The sequence below is a fragment of the Pelmatolapia mariae genome, linkage group LG20, assembly GCF_036321145.2.
Source record: "Pelmatolapia mariae isolate MD_Pm_ZW linkage group LG20, Pm_UMD_F_2, whole genome shotgun sequence".
Taxonomy (NCBI): Eukaryota; Metazoa; Chordata; class Actinopteri; order Cichliformes; family Cichlidae; genus Pelmatolapia; species Pelmatolapia mariae.
The window spans coordinates 17,728,230-17,751,720 of NC_086244.1; the positions used below are offsets into that span (position 1 = coordinate 17,728,230).

Here is a 23,491-nt window from a genome sequence, read left to right on the forward strand (position 1 = left end):
TCACTTTTCACTTTTTCTTTCCATAACAACATCTGTACAAGTTGTAATCCCCAGTTTTGAATCTATGAAATGCAGTGGAATGCATGCTTAGTACAGTATGCTGTGCAAGTGTCCACATTTAAAAAAGAATTGACTGCACGTGTATATCTATGCCTAACATATTGTAGGTCAGACATTTGTGTCACATGAATTGTAATTTGGAGAGACAATTTATTGTAGTCTAAGCCAGTTTTCATACACCACACAAATTAGGGGTCGTATACAACCTGAAGATGTTTGGATTTTGAACATACTGTGATCCAGACACTCAAGTGCTGGCTTTAATGTTCGGGGGTGGGGGGTGGGGGGGGGGGGGGGGGGGGGAGAGATAAGATGGCCCGGTAACATTCACGTTTCATTCAAATTAAGTGCCACTTCATTTTCTCTTTTTTTTTGTATTCTGGTGAGAGCAAAACAGCACTTTAAAACATTCCCAAGATCATCATTTGCAAATAAATGTACACTTCCTAATGTTTTTTTTTTTTCCAAATAACGTAATATACATCATCATTCAAGTCATTAAATCCTGTGGCCTGTTTTCAATGTACAACTGTTGTTTTCTAATTATTCTGTCTCCCTTTTTTCATTATCCATCTGTATTTCACAATTGCTTGCACATTAGCATTAAAAATCCAGCTTAAAAATCCATTTGAAGGATAAATTTCCATATGATGAGATTGCTCAATTTTCCATGATTTTGAGACCACAAGATGAGGCTGCTTTCATATTGACTCAGTGTTACTGGAACCTTTTCTATCATCATTATTTCTTTCTGTCTCCTTCCACTTCCCTCTGCATTTTTTTTTCTTTCTGCCTTTTTTTTTTCTTTTTCACACACATACACACAAATGCTCTATAAAAACACACAAACAGGAATATAGATTCCTGTACGGTCTATACAATATGAAATCAAGTCATATTTCAAAATAGTGTCATCTGCTTAACATGTATTGTTTACAAATAAAGGAAAACAGGCAATTTTTTTTATGATACAAAGAAACCTGACACGCCCTAAATCAAGTCCAAAAAAATCAAGCATGTTAGGGGCTTCTGGGATCACAACAGCTATTTAAATGTATCCAAGGTTATTGAGTCCACTTGATATTCTGCAGTCTCTTTTGAATTACATGAAAAGGCGTCCAGGGTGGTCTATCAATCCATTTAGACCCTTTGAGTTCCTTGATGTGTTTCAGAGTTAGTAACGCTCTGATCAACACTTTCTATTCACAGTCCACGGCACATTTCTTCAAGGATTTCAAGCCTCTCTCTGTCTGTTTTGTGCCTTATGTGACACAGAAACGCATTCTCAGCTGAAAGCTCTGGGGCGTGTCCCTCTGAAATAAGGCAACGTTATTTTAAAATGGCATCTGACACACTTAGCTGGAGCGGTGATTGTTGTGATCTTTCCAATTTATTAATTATACAGTCCGTCATCAGCGGTAGAAACCCTTAAAGTGTTACCAGGGCGTTTCTACTGCCCTATCCAAGCCTTTGCAACTCACACATTTTTTCACATATAAACATTCTTCCGATATCGGCACTGTGCCTGCATTTGTTAGCAAAATTTGGATTTTGTTGCGCAAAACAACAAAACAGACACTGACACTTAAGCAAGGTGCACTGCAACCCTTCTGCTCTCCAAATTCCCCCTTAAAACGTGAAACATCCCCCTCTTTAGGCTCATTTTAATCTCACATGATGCAGTAGGCCTCATCCTGGGGCAGGTGTTGTTTAGTCCTCCAGTAAGTAGGCAGATGAGCTCTCAGCACTTTCCTCAGGTCCTCGTTCAGCAGGAGGCAGAAGATGGGGTTCACTCCGGCCTGGGCGAAGCTCATCCACACTGTGATGGAAAGGTACCTATGAGGGATGGTGCAGGACTTTACGAACACCCTCCAGAAGCACGCCACGATGTACGGTGCCCAGAGGACCAGGAAGAGCAGGGTGATGGTGTAGAACATCCTGCCCAGCCTCCTCTCTGATCGCACCTCCTCCATCCCGAGCAGCCGCCGGTGCTGATTGTGTAAATTTTGCCTGATGCCCAACAGAGTAGGTGGCATGGGACCACGACCGAACCCTGCGATCCAGTTAGCTGCAGCTTGACCTGTGGCCCCGGGACCGTGGAAGGTCCAGTTCTGGCTGATAGCGGGCACCAGCTGGACAGGTTTCATCTTGCGGTGCCTGTATTCAAACAGCAGCAGCTTGGCGTAGAAGCCGTGAGTAGCCAGGACCACCACAGCCAGCATGAGCATGAAACCCAGGGTGTCGTTGGTCTTCAGGTAGCGGTGTTCAAAAATGCACTGATCCTCATCACGAATGAACTTATAAGTCCCAACGTCAAAGACGGGTGGGAACGCCATGGCGACTGCCAGAGTCCACACCATGCATATGATGGCGGCACAGGTCCAGATGGTCATGCGTTTGGCGTAAAATCGGTGGTGGGCAATGGCAAGGTAGCGAGTGACAGCCACACAAAACAGCATGAAGGCAGCGTGAAAACAAAACAGCACAGCCATAAAAGCCACAACTTTACAACTCAAGGCACTGTAAGTCCAGGCCGAGCTGTTGTGGACGGAAACCAGCACGAAGGGGAAGCAGGCAGCAGAGCGAACTGCATCGGCCAGGCACAGGTCCAGAAGAAAGAAATAGGGAGCCTTGTGAAGCGTCCTGTCTCGCAGGACCAGCAGGGAGACCAAGAGGTTGCCTACAAGACTGACACAGATGATCAACCCCAAGAAGACCAGCTTAAAGTAGGCAGACACATCTGTGGCAGAGATTCCTCCATTGTTGTTGCTGCTGTCACTGCTGCTGCCGCCCCTTGCTAGTCCACTCTGAGAGGCCAGCACAGCCAGCAAACTGCCAGGGCCGTCGATGGCAAAGCTCTGGTTAGCCATTCTTTCCCCTTCCACAAGAGCCTGCCTGGTTTGGGCCCCTTTAAAAACAGTACAGATCCTCCTACAGCCGTCGTCTCCCACGGCTCTCTCGTCTTTACAAGGAGAGGCCGTAAGGATCTTTTCTACAAGACAGAATCATCTTTCCTCTTTGTCCACAACCTCGCCACCTGCGAACAGAGACACACACACATATTGAGGAATGAAAAACAGCATGTCTGACCTGCTCGTTAGGTCGAACACGCTCGCCACTAAATTGAAGCAAAGCTTACATTTAAACAGAATGAATATAGAAGTGCTGTGTTGGGCAACACAGTGGAAATATCTGCCTTCCTGTTTCTCTAAGGCTGGGATCAGATCAGCAGCTCTACAGCATGCCAGCTCCTTGGCTCTCTCAGTAATTACCTTGCTCGTTGCTAAGATACAACAGCTCACATACTTTGTGCAAGTGTGGGTGTTTGAGTGAATGCACGGGGGTGTACGGTGGGGGGTGGGCTGGAGCAGACACAGTACAACCGACACTGGGCATGTCCAACAAACAGGGATGTTGTAAATGAGCAAAGAACATTTTCTGCTTTCTCTCTGCATGCGTGTATGCGTGACAGTCGGTTAAAGAGCAGAGGGTGTAATCTGTATCATTCAAAGCACATAACAAATATAATGGCAGAGCACGGAGCCATTTGGGTTTTTACCGAAGGCCTGTGTGTGTGTGTGTGTGTGTGAAATGTGTTATGTTACTCAACAGGGTGATAAAACCACTGTTGCCATCACCACGGCCAGACATCAGTGTTGAAGCAAGGAAACGTAAACCTTATTCTGGGAATGAAAAATCAAATATAAACCAAATCTGAGACCTGCAAACTCATTTGTGGGTAGAGGATGATAACAATACTCAGTCGTGCTGCTTGTATGGGTGGGCCTTGTCTATGTAGGCCATGGCACCCAATACGATTTGCCATAACTGTAAGCTTGTTTTCTTTTCTTTATTCTTTTTTCAATCATAGCAGCTCTCTGCCACCTTGACAAATATCATTTCACCTGATTAAATGGCTGCCATGGCAGCTAGGCCTGAAACACAGGGTGGAGTGAAAAACACATGAACAGGTGTCAAAATCACCATCATTTTTTTTTATTGTGTATGTGTGGGTGTATGTGTGTGTTTGACTGAGAGAGAGAGAGATAAAGAGATGGAAAGAGAGGGAGAGAGAGATAATAACCTACCTTTCATCCCCTCATTTTTGCATCCTTTCTTTCCTCACGGTAAAAAAGAAAAAAGCAAAAAAAACAAAAAAAGGGATCCCAGTCGCTTTGCTTCAGTGTTCGTTAAATGGAGAGAAAAGCACATAATAAAGCTGCATGGTCTTGCTGTGTGATCTCAGGCTCAAACAACACCTGTTATGCATAAATCCATCGCGAGGAAAGCGAACTGAGCAACATTTAATCAACATAAGACGGGCAGAGGCTACCTAATAATCAACAGCTGATCAAAAAAAAAAAATCCAGGATGAGGACTGATGTAAAGCCACATTTAAAAGATATGCATACAAAAAAACACTCACACACACACACACACACAAAAAAAATCCACCGCCACCCTTTTACATTTTCATGGAGAAGAAGGTGCTCATTTGGTGTCTGAATATCATCCGAGAAAACAGATTTTATGTTGCATCACGTCGAGGATGGGTTTCCAGAAGCCTAGAAACACACGCGGTGGAAAAATAACATATCTTGCTCTGTTCATATATCCAAATGATGTCAGATTTTCAATGCTTATAATAACCCACCCACAAACGTTAGAGAGGAAAAAAAGATCGCGCATCCCCTAAATGAATCGTCTTGGCATTTATATTGACTAGTGGCACCAGGACAATTAGTCCACACAGACAACAGCCGCGATACGTCTCTTTTCCCCATCTTTCGGCGTAAAAGGCGATGTATTTACCCTGAACTGTTATTATGCAGTCTTTGTTTTGCTGTCCAGCGAAGGTGGACTACATCTTAATGGTCCAAAATAAAAGCCTCCGTGACAGAACAAATACATGATTTTTGGACAAATCCAGCGACGGCACAGAGGGCTTCACATCGCAATTCAAATGAAAAAATAGGAAAAATAAAAACAAAAACAGCACGGCTGGATTAGGCGAATTATTCCTGAATAATCCCAATTATGGCTGCTTGCAAGGAGGCAGCTCGCACATTCGCGGAAACCGTCGGTTTTATTCGGAGAGAGAGAGAGCGGGAGGGAGAGAGAGAGGGGGAGGGCGGCAGGGAGGGAGGGAGAGAGAGGCGGACCTGTGCGGTACTGTGGGCCTTATAACTTGAAAGTGATGTTCTCTGAATGACGCGCCAGTTTCGTCCAGTATGGGTGCACTGAGGAGCTCCACCTGTCAACTAGCTACGTCTTACACTGGTGCTCCTGTCCTCGGTGACAAACTGGGTTGACTGGACCACATGGGCCTGACGGGGTCCAAGGAATTCTGGGGGCTCTGGAAGAATATTGGGCCTCCTTTTTGAAAGTGAAAAAACATCTCATTTGAAGTTCTGCAAGAACCTAAAAACATCACCAGAACAAGCACACACAATTGATTCGAGGTGCCTTATATTGTAAGGCAAAAACCCTACAATAATACAAAATAAACAGATGAAACTCCAGCAATCATATGACCCCCTTTGAGCAAGCACTTTGGCAACAGTGGGAAGGAAAAACTCCCTTTTAATAAGAAGAAACCTCCAGCAGAACCAGACTCAGGGAGGGACAACCATCTGCCATGTGGGGTGAAAACACGCTGTGGACAACACCAGCTTGAAGGATAAACCACCCGCAGGGGCGAGCTGGGTGTTTTTTTTTTATGTATATTGCTAGGTCATAAAGTGTCATTTGAAGTGCAGACTTTCAGCTTTAATTCAAGGAGTCAATCAAAGTATTGCATTAGCTTCCAGGGTGATATGTGAAGAAATATAAATATAAATATAAATATAAATATAAATATAAATATAAATATAAATATAAATATAAATATAAAAATAAAAATAAAAATAAATATAAATATAAAAGGACACCCTTGCTGACAGTAATATTTCTGAGATATTAATAAGTAAAGGTGCTGGTAGGTGTACAATATGTGAATGAACAAGACTGTGTTATGTGACACATGATGCTGCACAAGAAAGTGGGGGAAAAAGACTTTAGACTTTTTATTAAATAAATGCTGCAATCCTACTTAAGTAGGTTATAACATGCAAGCTGTTTAATCAAAATATATTTGAAATATATTCTAAATAGTGAGTAGGCTAAAGTAAGCATACTTACTATGATCACTATTATTGATCCATGTATGTGTGTAACATATATTTCTCTTTAATGTTCCAGCTGTTGATTATTTTCAGTACTTATATATTGCAGGGTAGGTTGATCTATAATAATGCAGTTAATCTACAGAATAATTATAAACTAAAGATTTAATACTTTACATTAAACCTATACCTTAGTAAAGTACTTGAGGAAATGAATTTAGTTACATTTCTACTGTTCCTATCCATGCGCTCATCCAGTGGTCATGTAAGATTAGCAGTAACTAGTACTATGTTTCAAGGCTAATTATATTTCAGCTCATCCACCCCATGGTCCCGCCCCTCACATCCCTGTTAACTGTTTAGTAATTAAAGCCATTTTAATGCATTTTCCTCCATTTACAATGGACCAAAAGTAATTAGACAAACTATCATAATTTTAAATACAAGGACTGTTTTAATAATTGATGAAAATAATTTCCAGTCAAGAACTGTCTGAAGTACAGAATCCATGAATATCACCTAATGCAACATATCCTCCTGGATCTGGCAGGCTTTTACTGCGGTTTCTGGTTGTTTGCGCCTCGAGTTTTATTTTTAGGAGCTGAAAATCATGCTCTATTGTATGGAAGCTTGAAATTGCCACTCATGAGTTAAAATTTTGTCTGTTATGTCAAAATTTTGAGTCAGGTATCGCAAAAGTTCAACTTACTAACTCAAATGTCTGAGAAAGGTTTTAAACTGAAGTTTCAGTCATAGCTGATGCCACCCCATACCCCCTTCTGGACACACCTCTGTTTACGAAATATCTGCAGTTAAAAATATATGCTCGACTACAGCTGGAAAAAAAAACATGTTTCATCAGTATTTATTTATTTTTTATTATTAAGAAGAGTTCTCACTCTGGGACGCACAGTTTGACATGTTAGTTAGTTTTACTAATGTATATTCTGCTTTTTTGTTTCTACATCATTCATGGTAATGATGAGCAACTTAGGTTTAAGTTTTAAAATGAGTTTTACATGTTATTCAATGAAATCTAATTTTCTGTCTTTAGGACCTTTTTAGCACTACTGTTTGAATATAAATATACAAATAAATAATTTGATTATAATTAATACAATAATTTGAGTTTTTAGACTCACAATGAGTGTCCCAGATTTTATTGTGAAATCAACTGCCCTTTGAAAATGGTAACACGCTAACCAGCCAAACTATGTAAGCTGATTATGCTAAATGTAAAATACATGTCAAATATTTTTGACATAAAACCTTTAATTTATATTACTTTATTTAGTTGTATTACAAAACAAACAAAAGCAACAGGTTAAAACCATGTGAAATACCCCAGTGTTTAAAGAAAAGTGCATCAGCTAAAATAAAATATGAATTAAATTATTCCTATATTAGCTAATATTATAATGAGCTTTAATCTAACGCAGCATGTAGATGAATGTAATCAGAAGCTTCAGTTTGTCATTTCAAACATATAAACAGAATAAAATGTTCACCAGGCACAAACAGTGCTTAGTTGAACATTGACAGCAGCACAATGCTGAGGTTAGATATTTAACTGATAGTTTGTGTTTCCAAACATAAAACATTATGGCACCCTGAAGGTCACAAAAGGCCTTCTGTTTCTTTCTGGCAATGGCAGATGCCATAAGATGCCATCATCTGTTACAGAATAAAGTTCTGGGTCTTTGAACACCAGTGTACAAGTAAACCAAAGCAAACCAAATGAAAATGATAAATTATAATTTTTGTATCCATTTAATGAGGCATATTACCTTTCTTTGATATTAAACAGAGGTGACATGAAATACGGTTATTATAAGTGTTAGGATCATGGATACTTTGGTTGAAAAGAGCTCAAATGTTTTCACAACACTGATGCATGATATTAAAAAGCCTTCTGAAGGACAACAGTCAATAATAATGACAACTATATATTAGAGGCTCACAGCTTTAGGCTTACAGCCTAAAAATAAGTGCATAACAAACATGTGCACAATACTGAACATCGAAGTATTTCTTTTCATTTGTTTTTATCCTCCATTTAATAAATGTTTTGAGGGGGTTTAACAAAATCTGTGGATCTGGGAAATGGAAATGTCTGAATAAAAAAATAAAAAAAGGACTAAACGGGCAAATATGTGTGAAATGATAACTGTGATGGACCTGATAAAACCAATAAACATTCACAGGCCACGCTTGGAGGAGTACAATGACAAGTTAAAGGAGGGGTATTATGGAAAATCCGATTTGTCTTGTCTTGGAGGATTTCACTGTCACAGACAATATTTAAATAAAAGCTGGTACTCCTGCTGTTGCAATTGCTTCTCGTGATGAAATACCTCTGTTCAAACAAGCTGAGGGTGACGCCACACCCTGGGTGGAAAACGATGCCCTTCTATCTGCTGTTTCTTAATATTGCCACAGCGCTCGCAGATCTCCTTTTGAAATCACAGCTTAACATGGACTACCTGAAAAAAACAGTAATTATTCCAAAGGGTGGGTCTTATAAAATTCACACCAGTTATCCTGCTTGGGACAACTTTCAGATTGCCTAAATTTTTAATGTTTTCCACCCTGCATGTGTGTGACCACCACACAAATTAGTCACTCCTGCTATTTTCCCTGCAGAAGTCTGTGAAATACAAATGTGCTTGGATGAATACTCTGTTTTAAGGATAATGCGTAAACTGCATATAATCCACAGGGTGCCTAACATCCAAGGATCAGAAGTTTAAAGTTATTGAAGCTTTATTTGGTCAAAAATGAAGATAAATATTAAGACTAAGTCCTAAATATAAGAAGAGGTAGACCTGACGAGAGGTGCCGTCTTATCATATAACATCCGAGGAGATTTCCAGAGAATTTTCAGCCTTCAAACACTGAGCTCAGCTTACAGTGGCCAGTGTATACTATAAGCTACCATGACTTCAGTGCAATGCCTGACCTTTGGCTTCTATCCGCAGCTCATGTTGCTGTCTGTGTATTTCCACTTCAAGCAAAGCTGAACACGCTCGAGTTGTGGAGGCGCTGAAGGCTCTGATGTTATTTTAAAGGTGTGTCAGTGCCTTCAATGCGATCTGTTCTGCACTGCAGTGTCATTACTGTGCATAAAGCTGTCGTGTTGTTCGTGTTTGTTCTGCAGACTGCATGAAAAGAAAAAAACAGATAAGCAAAGACACAAAGTGGTACAGGATATGAGACCATGTTTAATGGCAATACACTGCAAAAACTTTCACCACTTCAAACGTATCAATCAGTGCTTCCGTCTGTCTGTGAGATTGTCTATTATGTTACGAGCTAAGTGCTGCACTACAACAAGATTAATATGCATTTACGAGCAAGAAGGAAGACCTGTGAAATGAAAAGTGCCACAGCGAGGTGAACAGTTTTCCACTTGTTTTGCTGTCACTCAAGCGGCTACCATTTCCGGCTTGTTTTCACTAAGTATTAAGGCAAAAAACACACACACATGACCATGTTTTTCTTTTGCATTTTGTAAACAAAATCCCATTTTTATAGTAAGTCTCTTATATTTACCACTAGGGTAATCTTTCTGTTGTTCTTTTGTTTCGTTTTTGAAGCAATAACGACTTGAAATTCACAAAAGTCAAAGTCCTTAAACAACAGGCTTTGCTACACTGACAACAGTGAAAGTGCATTGTGATAGTGACTAAATAAACTAGAACATAACACAACAGAGACTCTCCACATGACAAGAAAAGGTCATTACTGATCACTTACAAAACAGCTCTAATACTACACTGTGCTTTAATACTTGGTTCACAATGTTGTACAAATGGGGTGATTATTATTATATCTATATAAAACACAATGTGTACGAACATATCGCCATAATTGCTTTCTCCTTCCATTTGACTTTGCATAAAATAAGCATAACTTCAAGAGGACTTTGTGTGCATGTTGCTTAGCTTGATGGCTTATTTTAAAACCATGAAAAGGCACTTAGCTTGACAGAAGATTTGGGGCAAAATCACAAACGGCACAAAATGAAAATTAGTCCAATTAGGAAGAGGGCAGTGGGTTCCTGCAACACTATCGAGAGGGAGACAACTCCACTCAGAAATATGACAGATGGCAGAAGATTCCTGTTTCTGTTATGCTCAGACTGGGGCTCGGAAAACCCTGACGCTGTGCTTGGCTCATTCTCTAATGACGTATCGGGGGAAATATGTGTAGCTTCTTCCTTCTCTTCCAAGGCTGAGACAGACTGAGCTACGTTTTCACTCACCTCAGTGACACCTGTACTCACTGAGGTGTTCTCTGGAAGCTCGGATGATGGTAGAGCTTCACCTTCTGCTTTCAGAGATGTCTGAGTCTCAGCCACTGGAGACAAAAGTGCAGGCGTACTGGCTTCATGATTTGCTGCAGACCTGCTGGAACTTTCTGATAATCCTTCAACAGGTTCACTCATTCCCACAGCAACGTCTCGCTCAAAGCCCTGTGTCACACTGGGAGTACAGGCACGCTCAGCAGGGAGTTCAAGGCAAGGATGACTGGCTGGTTTTTCTCCAGCTCCATCCTCTCCTGTTGTTGTCTCTGTGGCAGGAAGACACATGCAAGATGCTTCTAAAGGGATTTCCTCTCTGCCAGTCTGGGAGATGTCTGATCTGGGTTTGGAGTCTTGCTGCAGAAAAGGATGTGAGGCAGGCGGCGGCGTAGAGGGACTACTGTCTACGCGCTGCTCAGACGTCTGGTTGCCTAATTCACAGTGGAGTCTGGGTAAAGGCTGTGACTTATTTGGCTGTACTGATTCGCTGGCACAGAGTACAAAGGATGAATTAGTTTGATGTGTGGTTTCGGAAGACATAGAAGGAAACTGTTCACCTGGGAATACAGTGTGAGCGGACAGCGTGCCATCGTCAGATGGAAGCTCGTGGTTGGGTGGGACAAAGGGACCAGACGGGTGAGCTGCGATCTGCTGAAGTAAAACAGCAAGACAACAGTGATAGCTAGGAAACAAAGGAGGAAAATTTGTATTCCACATTAACATTGCACGCTGAGGGAAGAAAAGCATTATACTGCATACTAATGCTTTTCTGTGAAAAGGAACTCATGCTGAAGTTTTAGCTGTGAGGAAATGCAAACAATTCATGAGCAGTATGAAGAGGTGGACTTGAATCTTTTTTTAAATCATGGGGAAAAAAAAATCCCTCCCCTCTCCTTCCCTCGAATTTCCCTCCCAGGAGGGCAAAGCAACAAATGTAGTTTAAATATTCCTTCCTTTAAGTGAACTCCACACGGCACAAGTGAATCCAAAGGAGAAGAAAATTGGATCGGTGCAATTTTCTTAATTATTTTCTCCTCAAGTTTTCCCTTGTTTACACACACTAAAATGAGGGTGGCTGTTTGAACAGCAGGGACTGGACCAAATGTAATGCCTAAAAATACTTATTTACATTTTAACAGGATTTTATTCAAAAAAGGAAAATAGTCATTAGCAAATAATGGAAAAGGAGTTTCCCCTGCTATGAGGCTGCCCTGACAAACATCCAAGGTCATATTGAGATGAAATCATTGCAATATAAAACCAAAAGACAGACAAAAAAAACAGGACCAAGAAGAACATATGCAAAAGCTGGACACATAAAATACGAAGACGGTAACGGCTGAGACAGGGCAGGTGGGTTTTAGTCAGCAGAAAGTAGCTAGATTTTTCTATTTCCCAAAAATCAAATCTACACATATAATTTTGTATAATGCAATATTTGTTCAGTTAATCCAAAAAATGGATTCCACTTTCCAAGAAGGTTTTCAATTTGACTTAAAATAATTTTAGTGTTGATTTTTTGTAAAATGTGCAGATGAATCAGTTAAGATCACTTTGTAGACCAACAATCTATGACTAAAAAGCTTCAGGGAAACCATCAATTCAAATAAAGGAGTGCTAATGATATCAGTGTTTTAATGCCTTTGTGTAACTTTAATGCAGGGGCCCCCAATCCCAGTCCACGAGGGCCGGTGTCCCTGCAGGTTTTAGATGTGTCCTTGATCCATCACAGCTGATTTAAATGGATAAATTATCTTCTCAACATGTCTTGAAGTTCTCCAGAGGCCTGGTAATGAACTAATCATGTGATTCAGGATGTGTTGACCCAGGGTGAGATCTAAAACCTGCAGGGACACCAGCCCTCGTGGACTGGGATTGGGGACCCCTGCTTTAATGTATTATACAAAAGTTGGGGTGTCAGTTTGTTGGGAATTATAAAGCCCAGATTCTCAAAACCTACTGTATGATACAAGGAATGATGGGAAATGATGTTCACCTGTATTTATTTGTGGGGGGTTTTAAATGATCTGCCAAAAGGAAAAAGCACGCATGTGACCGCTGGGTGAAACATGAGAATGAGCCAGGACAGCGTAACAGACACTTTTGTAGTATTGTGAGATATTAATATCAGATCACACGTTATCATGTTATTCTGTTAGGAGGTGGAGTGTGAGAATTTTTTTTATGTTATGCAGAACAAATTAAACTTTCCCTTCTAAAATACACAGTTATTATGGAAACTGGTATATCGATTTCCACAGAAGCATTTTTGCTCCATTGCCATGTTTTCAGTCTTCATGCTAATTGTGCAGCAAGTCAGATGAATATATACCCACTGACCACTTTATTAGGTATACCTCCTTTTGCCTTTAGAACTACCCTAATTCTTCATGCCATATATTCAAAAAGGTGCTGGAAACATTCCTCGGAAATTTTCATCCATATTGACACGATAGCATCACAAATCCATTACATGAATCTTGCTGTTCCACCACATCCCAAAGGTGCTCTGTTGGACTGAGATCTGTTGACTATTACAGTACAGTGAACTCGTTGTTGTGTTCAAGAAACCAGTTGTGGCTGTGGTGTAGAAAAGATGCATAATTGGTGTCAAAGGACCCAAGACAATGTCCCCCACACCATTGCAGGACCATCACCACCAGCTGAGCTGATGATACAAGGCAGGATGCTTTCATGTTGTTTATGGCAAAATTTGGCATAAACAACAACAGTAGACCTGACAACATTTGTCCAGGTTTTCCTCAGTTTCCTGTTTCTGTCATTGTTAGCTGACATATGTGGCACCTGGTGCGGTCTTCTGCTGCTGTAGACCATCTGCTTCAAGATTCAATGCACTGTCCATTCAGGTGTTTTGTGCATGCCTTGGTTGTAAAGAGTGGTTATTTGTGTTACTACAGAAAACTGCAGATCACTGGATAGTTTCTCTTTTTCTGATCAATTTCTAAAATCTCTAGAAATGGTTATGTTGGAAAATCCATGAAAATCAGCAGTTCTCTGAAATACCATCAACAACCATGCTACATTCAGAGTGGCTTCCCCCCCATTCTGATGCTTAAGCAGAACATCTTGACCATCTTGTGTACATACCTAAGTTGAATTGCTGCTATGTGATTAACTGATTAGATATTTGCAGAAAGTATACCTCAAAACAAAGTTACCAGCGAGTTTTAATGATAAGATACTTGAAGATGTCATGAACATGTTTAAAAACTCCAAGCAATGAAATAAAACAAATTTTTGTATCATCCATATTAGTTCCATATTCAGACTTAAAGGCACAGGAGCACTACAATCTCAGATGAATGACTTCCCACTGGGGGAAATCTTTTTTATTATTATTATCCCACATGAATGCACAATATACTTGGGCTTTTCTTTATATTTGTGAATTTTCTTTATTTTCTTTATTTAATTTTATTTTTTAATCTAACTTTCTGCAAGAAAGCAACTAAATTGTAAACTCTTCCTTTGAAGATATCAGCATGGTTACAGTGGTTCAGTTTTCCTTTTTTGTGCACCACTGTGTGCAATCTAACACAAATATCAGCAACATTTCCACATAAAGAAAGCTGACAATACATTGCAGCACAACAGTGGACATCAGTACTGTTTCAAACAATGGAAGCATAGAGGATATTAGATGTGATCACATGTGGGTAAAAAAAAATATTAGTGTCCTGAGTTACTTAAAAGTACAAGAGATGTGAATTCAAATTAAAGTGTGCACAAACTTGAACAGCATGCGTCATGGATATGATGAGAAACTGAAAAAGAGACTGACATACAGCAGTGAGAAGCGAGACGTTACCTAAGTTGTTGCTGAAGCTTCAATGAGCTGTGAACAACACAAACAACCAAGCCAATGGTGATAAGGTTCAAAAGTTGATCAAACATGTTTGTTATGTTTTATTAGATACATGGCTTGTCTAGAGGGATAAAGCACTTAGCCTGCTAACCTGTTAAATGTGAATTTGTCAAAAATTGCATGCAGATAGAGATTATTTTAACCAATCCGACAAGTAATTTACTGAATGTGTGTCCTCTCTTGGCAGGTGAGCCAACATAGGAGCAAGTTCCAGTCAAAACGGATTGTTTTAAACTTTTGAAGGATGAATCAGTACTCCTTCTGGTGGCTTACAATCCCCATTCTTTTACTTTACTCTTACCTCTACATCAATCTCCGGCTTTACGATGACGGGACACACAGCCGTAGGCCGGAGAAGTCCCGGACGAGTCTCGGAGGTCCCTGCTTCTTCTGTTATTGTAAAACAGATGAAGAAGTTATGAGAATGTGTTTAGTAAGTTATGTTAATCACAAAAAATAAAATATGTATTATTTTAGCCTGGGTAAATACCTCTGTGACTCTTGGGTAAGTCTACCTGGCGGTAGGAACATTTACCTAATAATGATATATGTTGCCACTGAGCTGGATTGTGGCAATTGTAGGAACTGACATGTTTGTGACTTTTTCCTCTGCTCTCTAGTGCAATTTATATTATAGTGTGCCCACTTATATAATCAATAATCTAAGGGAATTAAATGAAACTCATCTTCAGAACGTTACGTGTGAAAATCACAGTAGAAGGGTCTGTTTCTGAATCTTCCTCCCCTCACACCCAACCAGTCATAGCAGATGGCTGCCCCTCACTGAGCCTGGTTCGTTCAGTTTTGTTCTGTTAAAAGGGGGTTTTTCCTTCCCACTGCTGCCAAATGTTTGCACATAGGGAGTCATCTGATTGTTGGTGCTTTCTCTGTATTATTGCGGGGCTTTAACCTTACAATAATAAGTGCCGTGAGGCAACTGTTGTTGGGATTTGGCACAATAAAAATAATAACTGAACTGAACTGAACAGTCTCATGCTTGTGACAGCATGGAAACATTGATGGTGTCCCAAGTGTTAACTAGCTGCACACTTCTATTGATTGGTGGATTTAGACTGTTGAAAGAAAAGATTTCTGGCATGAAACTGCTTTTTTCTTCAGTAACTAGGTCATGATTTCTTGAAAGAGACATTGCTGCTGAGTGTTTCAATTTTATTTTTTTGGAGCAGAAAGCATTTTCCCTTTAGTCCTATTTTATCTAAGAGAAGGTAAGCATTTTATCAACCCATATCTCCAAATGTGGGCAATAACTGCCAAAGCAATCTATATAGATAAACAGTTCAAATCTGAGCTGGAGTGAACTTGTGATATCCCCACTATGAAACAGGATAGTCTTATATCCATTTTAACCCATTTTAATAGTCCTTGCACTTTATAAAAGTATAGTAAAAAATCTCCACATACAGTGGCTTGCAAAAGTATTCGGCCCCCTTGAACTTTTCCACATTTTGTGACATTACAGCCACAAACATGAATCAATTTTATTGGAATTCCACGTGAAAGACTAATACAAAGTGGTGTACACGTGAGAAGTGGAACGAAAATCATACATGATTCCAAACATTTTTTACAAATAAATAACTGAAAAGTAGGGTGTGCGTAATTATTCAGCCCCCTGAGTCAATACTTTGTAGAACCACCTTTTGCTGCAATTACAGCTGCCAGTCTTTTAGGGTATGTCTCTACCAGCTTTGCACATCTAGAGACTGAAATTCTTGCCCATTCTTCTTTGCAAAACAGCTCCACAACTGCCCTGTGATGGCCTCAGAGGTTGTCTAAGAGAATATTGGGAACAACGACACCATGAAGTCCAAAGAACACACCAGACAGGTCAGGGATAAAGTTATGGAGACATTTAAAGCAGGCTTAGGCTACAAAAAGATTTACCAAGCCTTAGAACATCCCACGGAGCACTGTTCAAGCCATCATTCAGAAATGGAAGGAGTATGGCACAACTGCAAACCTACCAAGACAAGGCCGTCCACCTAAACTCACAGGCCGAACAAGGAGAGCGCTGATCAGAAATGCAGCCAAGAGGCCCATGGTGACTCTGGACGAGCTGCAGAGATCTACAGCTCAGGTGGGGGAATCTGTCCATAGGACAACTATTAGTCGTGCACTGCACAAAGTTGGCCTTTATGGAAGAGTGGCAAGAAGAAAGCCATTGTTAACAGAAAACCATAAGAAGTCCCGTTTGCAGTTTGCCACAAGCCATGTGGGGGACACAGCAAACATGTGGAAGAAGGTGCTCTGGTCAGATGAGACCAAAATGGAACTTTTTGGCCAAAATGCAAAACGCTATGTGTGGCGGAAAACTAACACTGCACATCACTCTGAACACACCATCCCCACTGTCAAATATGGTGGTGGCAGCATCATGCTCTGGGGGTGCTTCTCTTCAGCAGGGACAGGGAAGCTGGTCAGAGTTGATGGGAAGATGGATGGAGCCAAATACAGGGCAATCTTGGAAGAAAACCTCTTGGAGTCTGCAAAAGACTTGAGACTGGGGCGGAGGTTCACCTTCCAGCAGGACAACGACCCTAAACATAAAGCCAGGGCAACAATGGAATGGTTTAAAACAAAACATATCCATGTGTTAGAATGGCCCAGTCAAAGTCCAGATCTAAATCCAATCGAAAATCTGTGGCAAGATCTGAAAACTGCTGTTCACAAACGCTGTCCATCTAATCTGACTGAGCTGGAGCTGTTTTGCAAAGAAGAATGGGCAAGGATTTCAGTCTCTAGATGTGCAAAGCTGGTAGAGACATACCCTAAAAGACTGGCAGCTGTAATTGCAGCAAAAGGTGGTTCTACAAAGTATTGACTCAGGGGGCTGAATAATTACGCACACCCTACTTTTCAGTTATTTATTTGTAAAAAATGTTTGGAATCATGTATGATTTTCGTTCCACTTCTCACATGTACACCACTTTGTATTGGTCTTTCACGTGGAATTCCAATAAAATTGATTCATGTTTGTGGCTGTAATGTCACAAAATGTGGAAAAGTTCAAGGGGGCCGAATACTTTTGCAAGCCACTGTAACTTTAAATCATATAATCAAGTAATAATACAGCATATATTAGATTATTTATTTTTGCCTTACTAGTGAGTGTGTACAAATGTATTCATTCTGTACCTTCTTCCTTTTCCAGTTCATCCTCTGAATCATTGTTCATACTGAAAGAGATGAGAGAAATTTGGGTTATAAGAAATACATGAAGACGTGACAAAACCATTGAGTAGTGCACACTTTAGATGCAAATGTAAATGTGTTTATTATTGTGTACACACACAAAGCAACACTGCACAGAGGCTTTGTCTGCCAAGACACAAACAATGTAATTGTACATAGTAAAAATATGTAGTGTAAGAAGGAGTATGCAGTCATATTTATTCTGACTGAAGCATGAGTAGATTCCATACGGTGGGTCAGACCTTACTATTTTTGTGTTGTTAATATTTAAAGATCATTTTGAGCTATAAATGCTAAATATTTATATGCACCATCATCAACACCTGCTCTGGATAATTACACTTGTTCATTGCTAATGCGGTTAAGCTGCTAACGTGTTGAGGTACCCTTTTTTCATTGAACACAGACTATCTCTTTGTATTATATTGCTCGTTTTGTATAGTTCCTGCAGTCCTGGACTAGATGAGCATTTCATTAACAAGGACGGCAGGATAGAAATTGGAATTTTGTTCACCAATGGTAAGTACAAGCACAAGCCAATCCATTAAAAGTCATATTCAGTATCAAAGCTGATGTATCAAATATAATTCTGGTGATCGCAATTACGGGAGAAGAAATTGAACTAAGTAGAATAAATGTATATTAGTTCATTGCATAATCCATGCCTATCTGACACTAATGAAAAGTGATCAAAATCATGAAATAGAAAGGGTCTCTGAAGACTGTTCTCGCTCAAGATTAGGGGGATGCAACATTGCCAAGAGTCCAGCAAAGGATGCCAAAAGAAATAAAAGGTCAAGACATGTGATGACCATGTGACAAGAGCTACAGAAGCTGTTTGTTCCCCATATCCAATTTTATCTGAGAGAGGCTGATTTATAATCCAGAAAAGATTTGATACACATTCTTGCTGAATTGATGACCTAAATTTGGTAATTTGGGAAACTCCAAGCACTTTATTTGTTTGTTTATTTGTTTGTTTTTTAGGTTTTTGAATAAATTAACGCTAGCACCACACCCTCATGAATAGCAAGCTAAATAAATCCTTTGGAATTTTTGGAAAAAAATAAACAAGCAGATATTAAAAGAGATTTATTCCAGCTCCATATTTTTATTCTTGCACTCTGCTAGAGTAGCTTTCCATCATTCTGGGACTTGGTGAAGCTTCTTCCGCTACCTAAAACAAGCTCTTCAAGCTTGTCCTTCTTTAAGCCAAGCTTATTATGAATGGCAAGTGGGTCAAAAATCATACAGATCCAAAACTAATTCAGAAATACTGACTAAAAGTCTGTCCTTTATACCTGTCTGAAACCTGCTTCGTATATTTGGTTCATATGGATTACTACCAAAAATGTAAAACTCTGGCTATTGTAACAGTGTTATGAGCAAAAATAAGGAAAATATTTCCCTTTAATCTTTCCATTATTCCTTTTCAAGATTTGAGAAGTAACTCTGAGAGATTCATCTGGCCCAAGAAGACACCTCAGTCACGTGTCTAGTCCAAACCCCGATCTTAACCTGACAGAATAAATAGTGCTTGATCTTTTTGTGTGGGTAGGTGTTGTACATTAAAGATGAATGTAGATAAAGTAATAGAGCTGATTCTGTTAGCATCTTCAGCTATGACACCGTTTGACTCGGGTCAAGACGAAAGCTCGACTAATTCAGCCCCAAACTGAACAAAATAAAACTCGAGTAAAACTCCAGCAAAACTCAGCAACTCGTAGTGCTCAAGGCAGATGACACTGAATCAAAAGGACATCACTACTCCACACAGGTGTTTAATATTTGATATCTGTTACTTCAGGTGGAAATGTTTTGGCTAAATGTAGTTAATTTCAATAGTATGTAAGAAATTTGCATGTCTAGACTTGTTTTATCCCATAATAACCTTTCATCTTACTGGCTGCCTTGTTAATATGTTAAAAATCCAATTATCAGCTGACTTCAAAGCACTTAATCAACCTGTAGTGGCTGTTATGGTGGGAGATTGATACAGATTCTGCTCCCAAACCAACTTCTTTTCAATCAGTGACTCATCCATCCCTAACAACCCATCTGGTGCCTTCCTTCCTCCAAACAGCTGCAGTGGATACCTACATGACAACTACATCACTTTATATTCAGCTTACTGCTTTTACACGTCCTCACAAGCTTGGGCAACACAAGCAACTATTGCTTGTGCTGCCCAAGCTTGCACATTGTGAGATTTATCACACACTTTCATGTTGATATTACAGTAAATCAGGGGATTAGCTGAGTTTAATGGAGTAGCGAATGAAGCAAAAAGGGTCTGTGTGCCAGCCTTTAATTACAAAAGGGAGAGGAGCCAATCCGTTCCTTTGAAATGGTTTTGCTCCCCTGATGACTCCAGTAGAAAAGGTCAGAGGTAAATTTTAGTGCAGGGAAACGCCACGGCTGAAAACGACACCTGCCCTTTTCCTATTTTGAATGACACCGCTGGGTGATTGGTACACTGAGCAGGGAGTGTTCTTCCAAAAAATCTCTTTCTGTACCTTGCTACAGGCTGTAATAGTAAAAGGTAAAACTAGTAATGGGGAAACTTTGTGAACTCATCTAGGTAGCTTTCCTGTTGTCCTTGTACTTTGATTATGCAACAGACCGAACCACTTTTCTTATGAACAGCCTGCTCTGTTTGAGTTCTTTCTGGGCTAGATGCACTCTCTGGGCAGAACCACTACATTGAGCTGAATACTCATTCCAGGCATAAACCTCTCAGTGAATTAGTAAGCAGGTATAGTTTTGTAGCTGTTGCACAGCCCCTACCTTTGTGGCATCCATATCTTTTTTTATAATTACATAACTAATATAGAAATTATCCCTTTTTTTGCAGTAAAACCTTTTTGGTCTATGAGCATCTGCATTTCTCTTCTGATTAATAGGATGGACAGCTTTTGAGGACCTTAAACTGACTGAGGCTTGATGGTGACCTTATAATTCTGTGGATGTTTCGGATAAAAGGCATGGGAGGCAGAGATTGGGCAAAATATTACACAAATACCCTTCTAAGTCTTTGTCCTCTGGGGTGTCTAACTGACAAGTGTGACAGGAAATGTACCTGTAAGCTTTTGGAGGTTTCAGGATACTTTTCATTTCCTGTGTGTTGATGTTTGTATGAGCTGAATCATCTTCGTAGGTCAGGAGCAGAGTTACCACATAGTTCATAGAGGAGTTATTAGCCCAGTAATCACCATCAGAGGTTTCATAGCGTACAACGAACTCAATGCGAGAGCCATGTGTGGTATAAGGTGGCGCAAAAGACAGCTTGAAGGAGAACTTGTCAGTTTCTCCATCGTGAGATCCCGGGACATACTCTGCTGGGTGATCGAAGTAAGTGGCCCAATTGTCCATTGTCGATCTGACATAAACTGCTTTGTGGAAGGAAATGTTCAGCACTCGTATTACCCCTGTGAAGGCGAGAGGATCGTTCTCAGCTGGAGACATCTGCTCAACCTCCACTTTATTGGTGCGCACAGCCTGCAGCAGAGCATTACCCATGGGTGCATGAAACTCTGGGAGCACATGATAGATCGGCTCTCGCTCAGGCTTCCGATACTTTGCCTCCTCTTCGTCCCACTTTGCAATAGAGTCTTCATCGTCCGAATCAAAGGCAACAAATTCCTTCACATCCACCAAATCCCCACCTGTTGTGTCGGCAAATGACACTCTCTTCCCGGCGGACAGCGCCAAGTGGATCCGCATATACTCAGCGGTCTCATCGAAAATTGACGCACCTCGCTTTCTGGGCACCGGGGAGCATCTTGGGATGAAGCGGACGTCCTCGGTGTCATCATCATCATCGTCATCATTCTGGTTATCTTCGGCGTCCATGAGTGACCTACTATCTGCGTCCTCGCCTGATCTGCCTGTTTTTATCGTTTTAAAAAGACCCTCTTGGCTTGGTATGGTCAAAAAAGACATGTTTTTTTATATTATTTTTGCAGACGTAAACACTCAAAGGAGCCGAAGACTACATATGGCGTCTCTAAAGAGCTACCAAATACTCATGATTTGCGCAGCTGTGGTCAGTGATGATCCAGCGCTGTCGCTGCGTAACGCACAGTGCCTCTTCAGTCAACGTGTGGCGTTAAATGTCACCCATGGAAAGCTTGTCTTTACTGCCAGCCCTTGTGATAGTGTATCCCCTGGTTTTACATGACTTTATGCACGGCAGTTTGGCTGCTGTCGTGGAAGCACCAGCCCCTAATTTTAGCACTGACCTACCGGGTTTCCATGCCCTAAATTTGTTGATAAGTTGGTATAATCCTGCGGCTCCCCCTTGTTCTATTTGGTTCGGCCTGGCTATGCGCCTGCTGCTGGAAATAGCATATTAATGTCATAAATGCCAGCGTTGGAAAGACAGGCTGCATGCGTATTTATTGAAACCTCTTTAGAGACAATCAGGTGGGAATTATTATTTCAAGATGGCGTCTCCAAATTCCCTCTCTCCAAGCCTGAATTCATCGAAGACTTAGTCTGTGATACATTATGTTCGTTAGAGTTTAGGCCATTTTAATTCCACCACACTGGGGAAAGTTTTGCCATTCAGTATGAACAGCTGTCAGTGTAATTTAATACCAGTCCAGTTGTAGCTACAGTGGTTGAGATGGTAAGAAAATCTAAAGTATAACCCAATGTGATAAAAATATGAAATTATGCAAAGATTATTGATTGGACTTCATAATACGGCCCGTATTGTATTGTACAGGCCGTGAAATACGTTAGTAAGGAGCCTAAGTAAGTAAGATTTAAGAGCTTGTCAAGAACAAAATTCTCAAAGTGCAAGGGTATCTAGGGGGATGATATATTTACCTAGGAACACTTTGTAGTAGATACAATTCAGGTTTTTACAGGAAAAAAATTACACTGCCAATAATTTTAAGAAATGTATTATTTCCAGGTATTTTAGCAGAAAAACACTAATTTTCCAGCTTACACTCTAAAATCACTGCACTTTTTGTGGCTTAACTTGGTATTTTAAATTTCAATTATACCTTGTATTGGCGTGCATATAGCAGAAACAACAAACACCAGCACGCAATGCAGACTATGGCCTCTGTAATGATAAGACCATATGGACCTGTGCCCTGTGATATTTGCCGGTGTAGTAAAGGGAGAACAGTCCTTATCACATTTATATATATAATACAAATGGAGAACTCAATAGTGGAGCATCCATGATGAACATTATGGCATGCTATATTTATAGTGTAAGATGGGAAACTTTGGGGGGGGGTTCTGCTATAATACCTGGAAGCTGAGCATTACTTAATATTACTTTTAATTGCCGCTTCTCTCCTGTAAAAACTTGAATTGTTACCTCCTTATTTTAATGCATCTACTGCCAAGTATTGCTAGGTAATTGTAATTACATTGTTATTCAGATAAAATACATAGCAATTTCATTTAATTCTAGTGTAATCACACCGTTAGTTGTGGGCTGCATTATGAAATGTTACAAGATAATCTTATAATTCCAAATCTTTTTTTGCGGGGGGTTGCCCTGGCAGTAGCTGACTCTTGCTTGGATTTGATTATTTTGGATCAGATGACCTCTGGTTTGTGATTCTTCTGTATAACCTTCAGCAACTTGACGAGGGCGAGAAGCTACGCAACCTATATACAGAATAGGCTATGATGCATGGCTATATGTGTGAAATCGTCTCTGGGAATAGGCCCAAGCTGCATCCGTTCTGCATTACTCAGTTAACCACCACACAAGCCACTGTGGGCACCGCAGATGATTTCATATGCAAACAAAGCCAAGTCCTTGCTTACATCTGGCGGGTTTTTTGTGGGCTAATGTGCATATTTTCATTTTAACATAATATGTTCAGCGTGGTG

At 40.3% G+C, this 23,491-nt stretch overlaps 2 protein-coding genes across 6 annotated transcripts; both read right to left on the reverse strand.

The window, feature by feature from the left end:
* Positions 1–360: 360 nt before the first annotated feature.
* Positions 361–5,127, reverse strand: LOC134619171 (probable G-protein coupled receptor 173). The gene is made up of 2 exons (XM_063464947.1): positions 4,149–5,127; positions 361–3,097 (listed from the first exon to the last, which is right to left on the reverse strand). The coding sequence occupies exon 2, from the start codon at positions 2,928–2,930 to the stop codon at positions 1,731–1,733; it is 1,200 nt and encodes a 399-aa protein (XP_063321017.1). The 5' UTR covers positions 2,931–3,097; positions 4,149–5,127; the 3' UTR covers positions 361–1,730.
* Positions 5,128–9,460: 4,333 nt separating this feature from the next.
* Positions 9,461–21,863, reverse strand: si:ch211-167b20.8 (protein phosphatase 1 regulatory subunit 3A). 5 transcript variants are annotated; one of them, XM_063463923.1, is made up of 5 exons: positions 20,706–21,863; positions 17,570–17,610; positions 14,715–14,803; positions 14,357–14,383; positions 11,067–11,175 (listed from the first exon to the last, which is right to left on the reverse strand). In XM_063463923.1, exons 1-4 carry the CDS (start codon positions 21,566–21,568, stop codon positions 14,357–14,359), a joined length of 1,020 nt encoding a protein of 339 aa, XP_063319993.1. In that variant the 5' UTR covers positions 21,569–21,863; the 3' UTR covers positions 11,067–11,175. The 5 variants fall into 5 exon arrangements, with proteins under 5 accessions (XP_063319992.1, XP_063319991.1, XP_063319993.1 ...); XM_063463924.1 differs by having other exon boundaries at positions 11,074–11,178; XM_063463925.1 differs by having other exon boundaries at positions 11,128–11,178; positions 14,334–14,383.
* Positions 21,864–23,491: the final 1,628 nt, after the last annotated feature.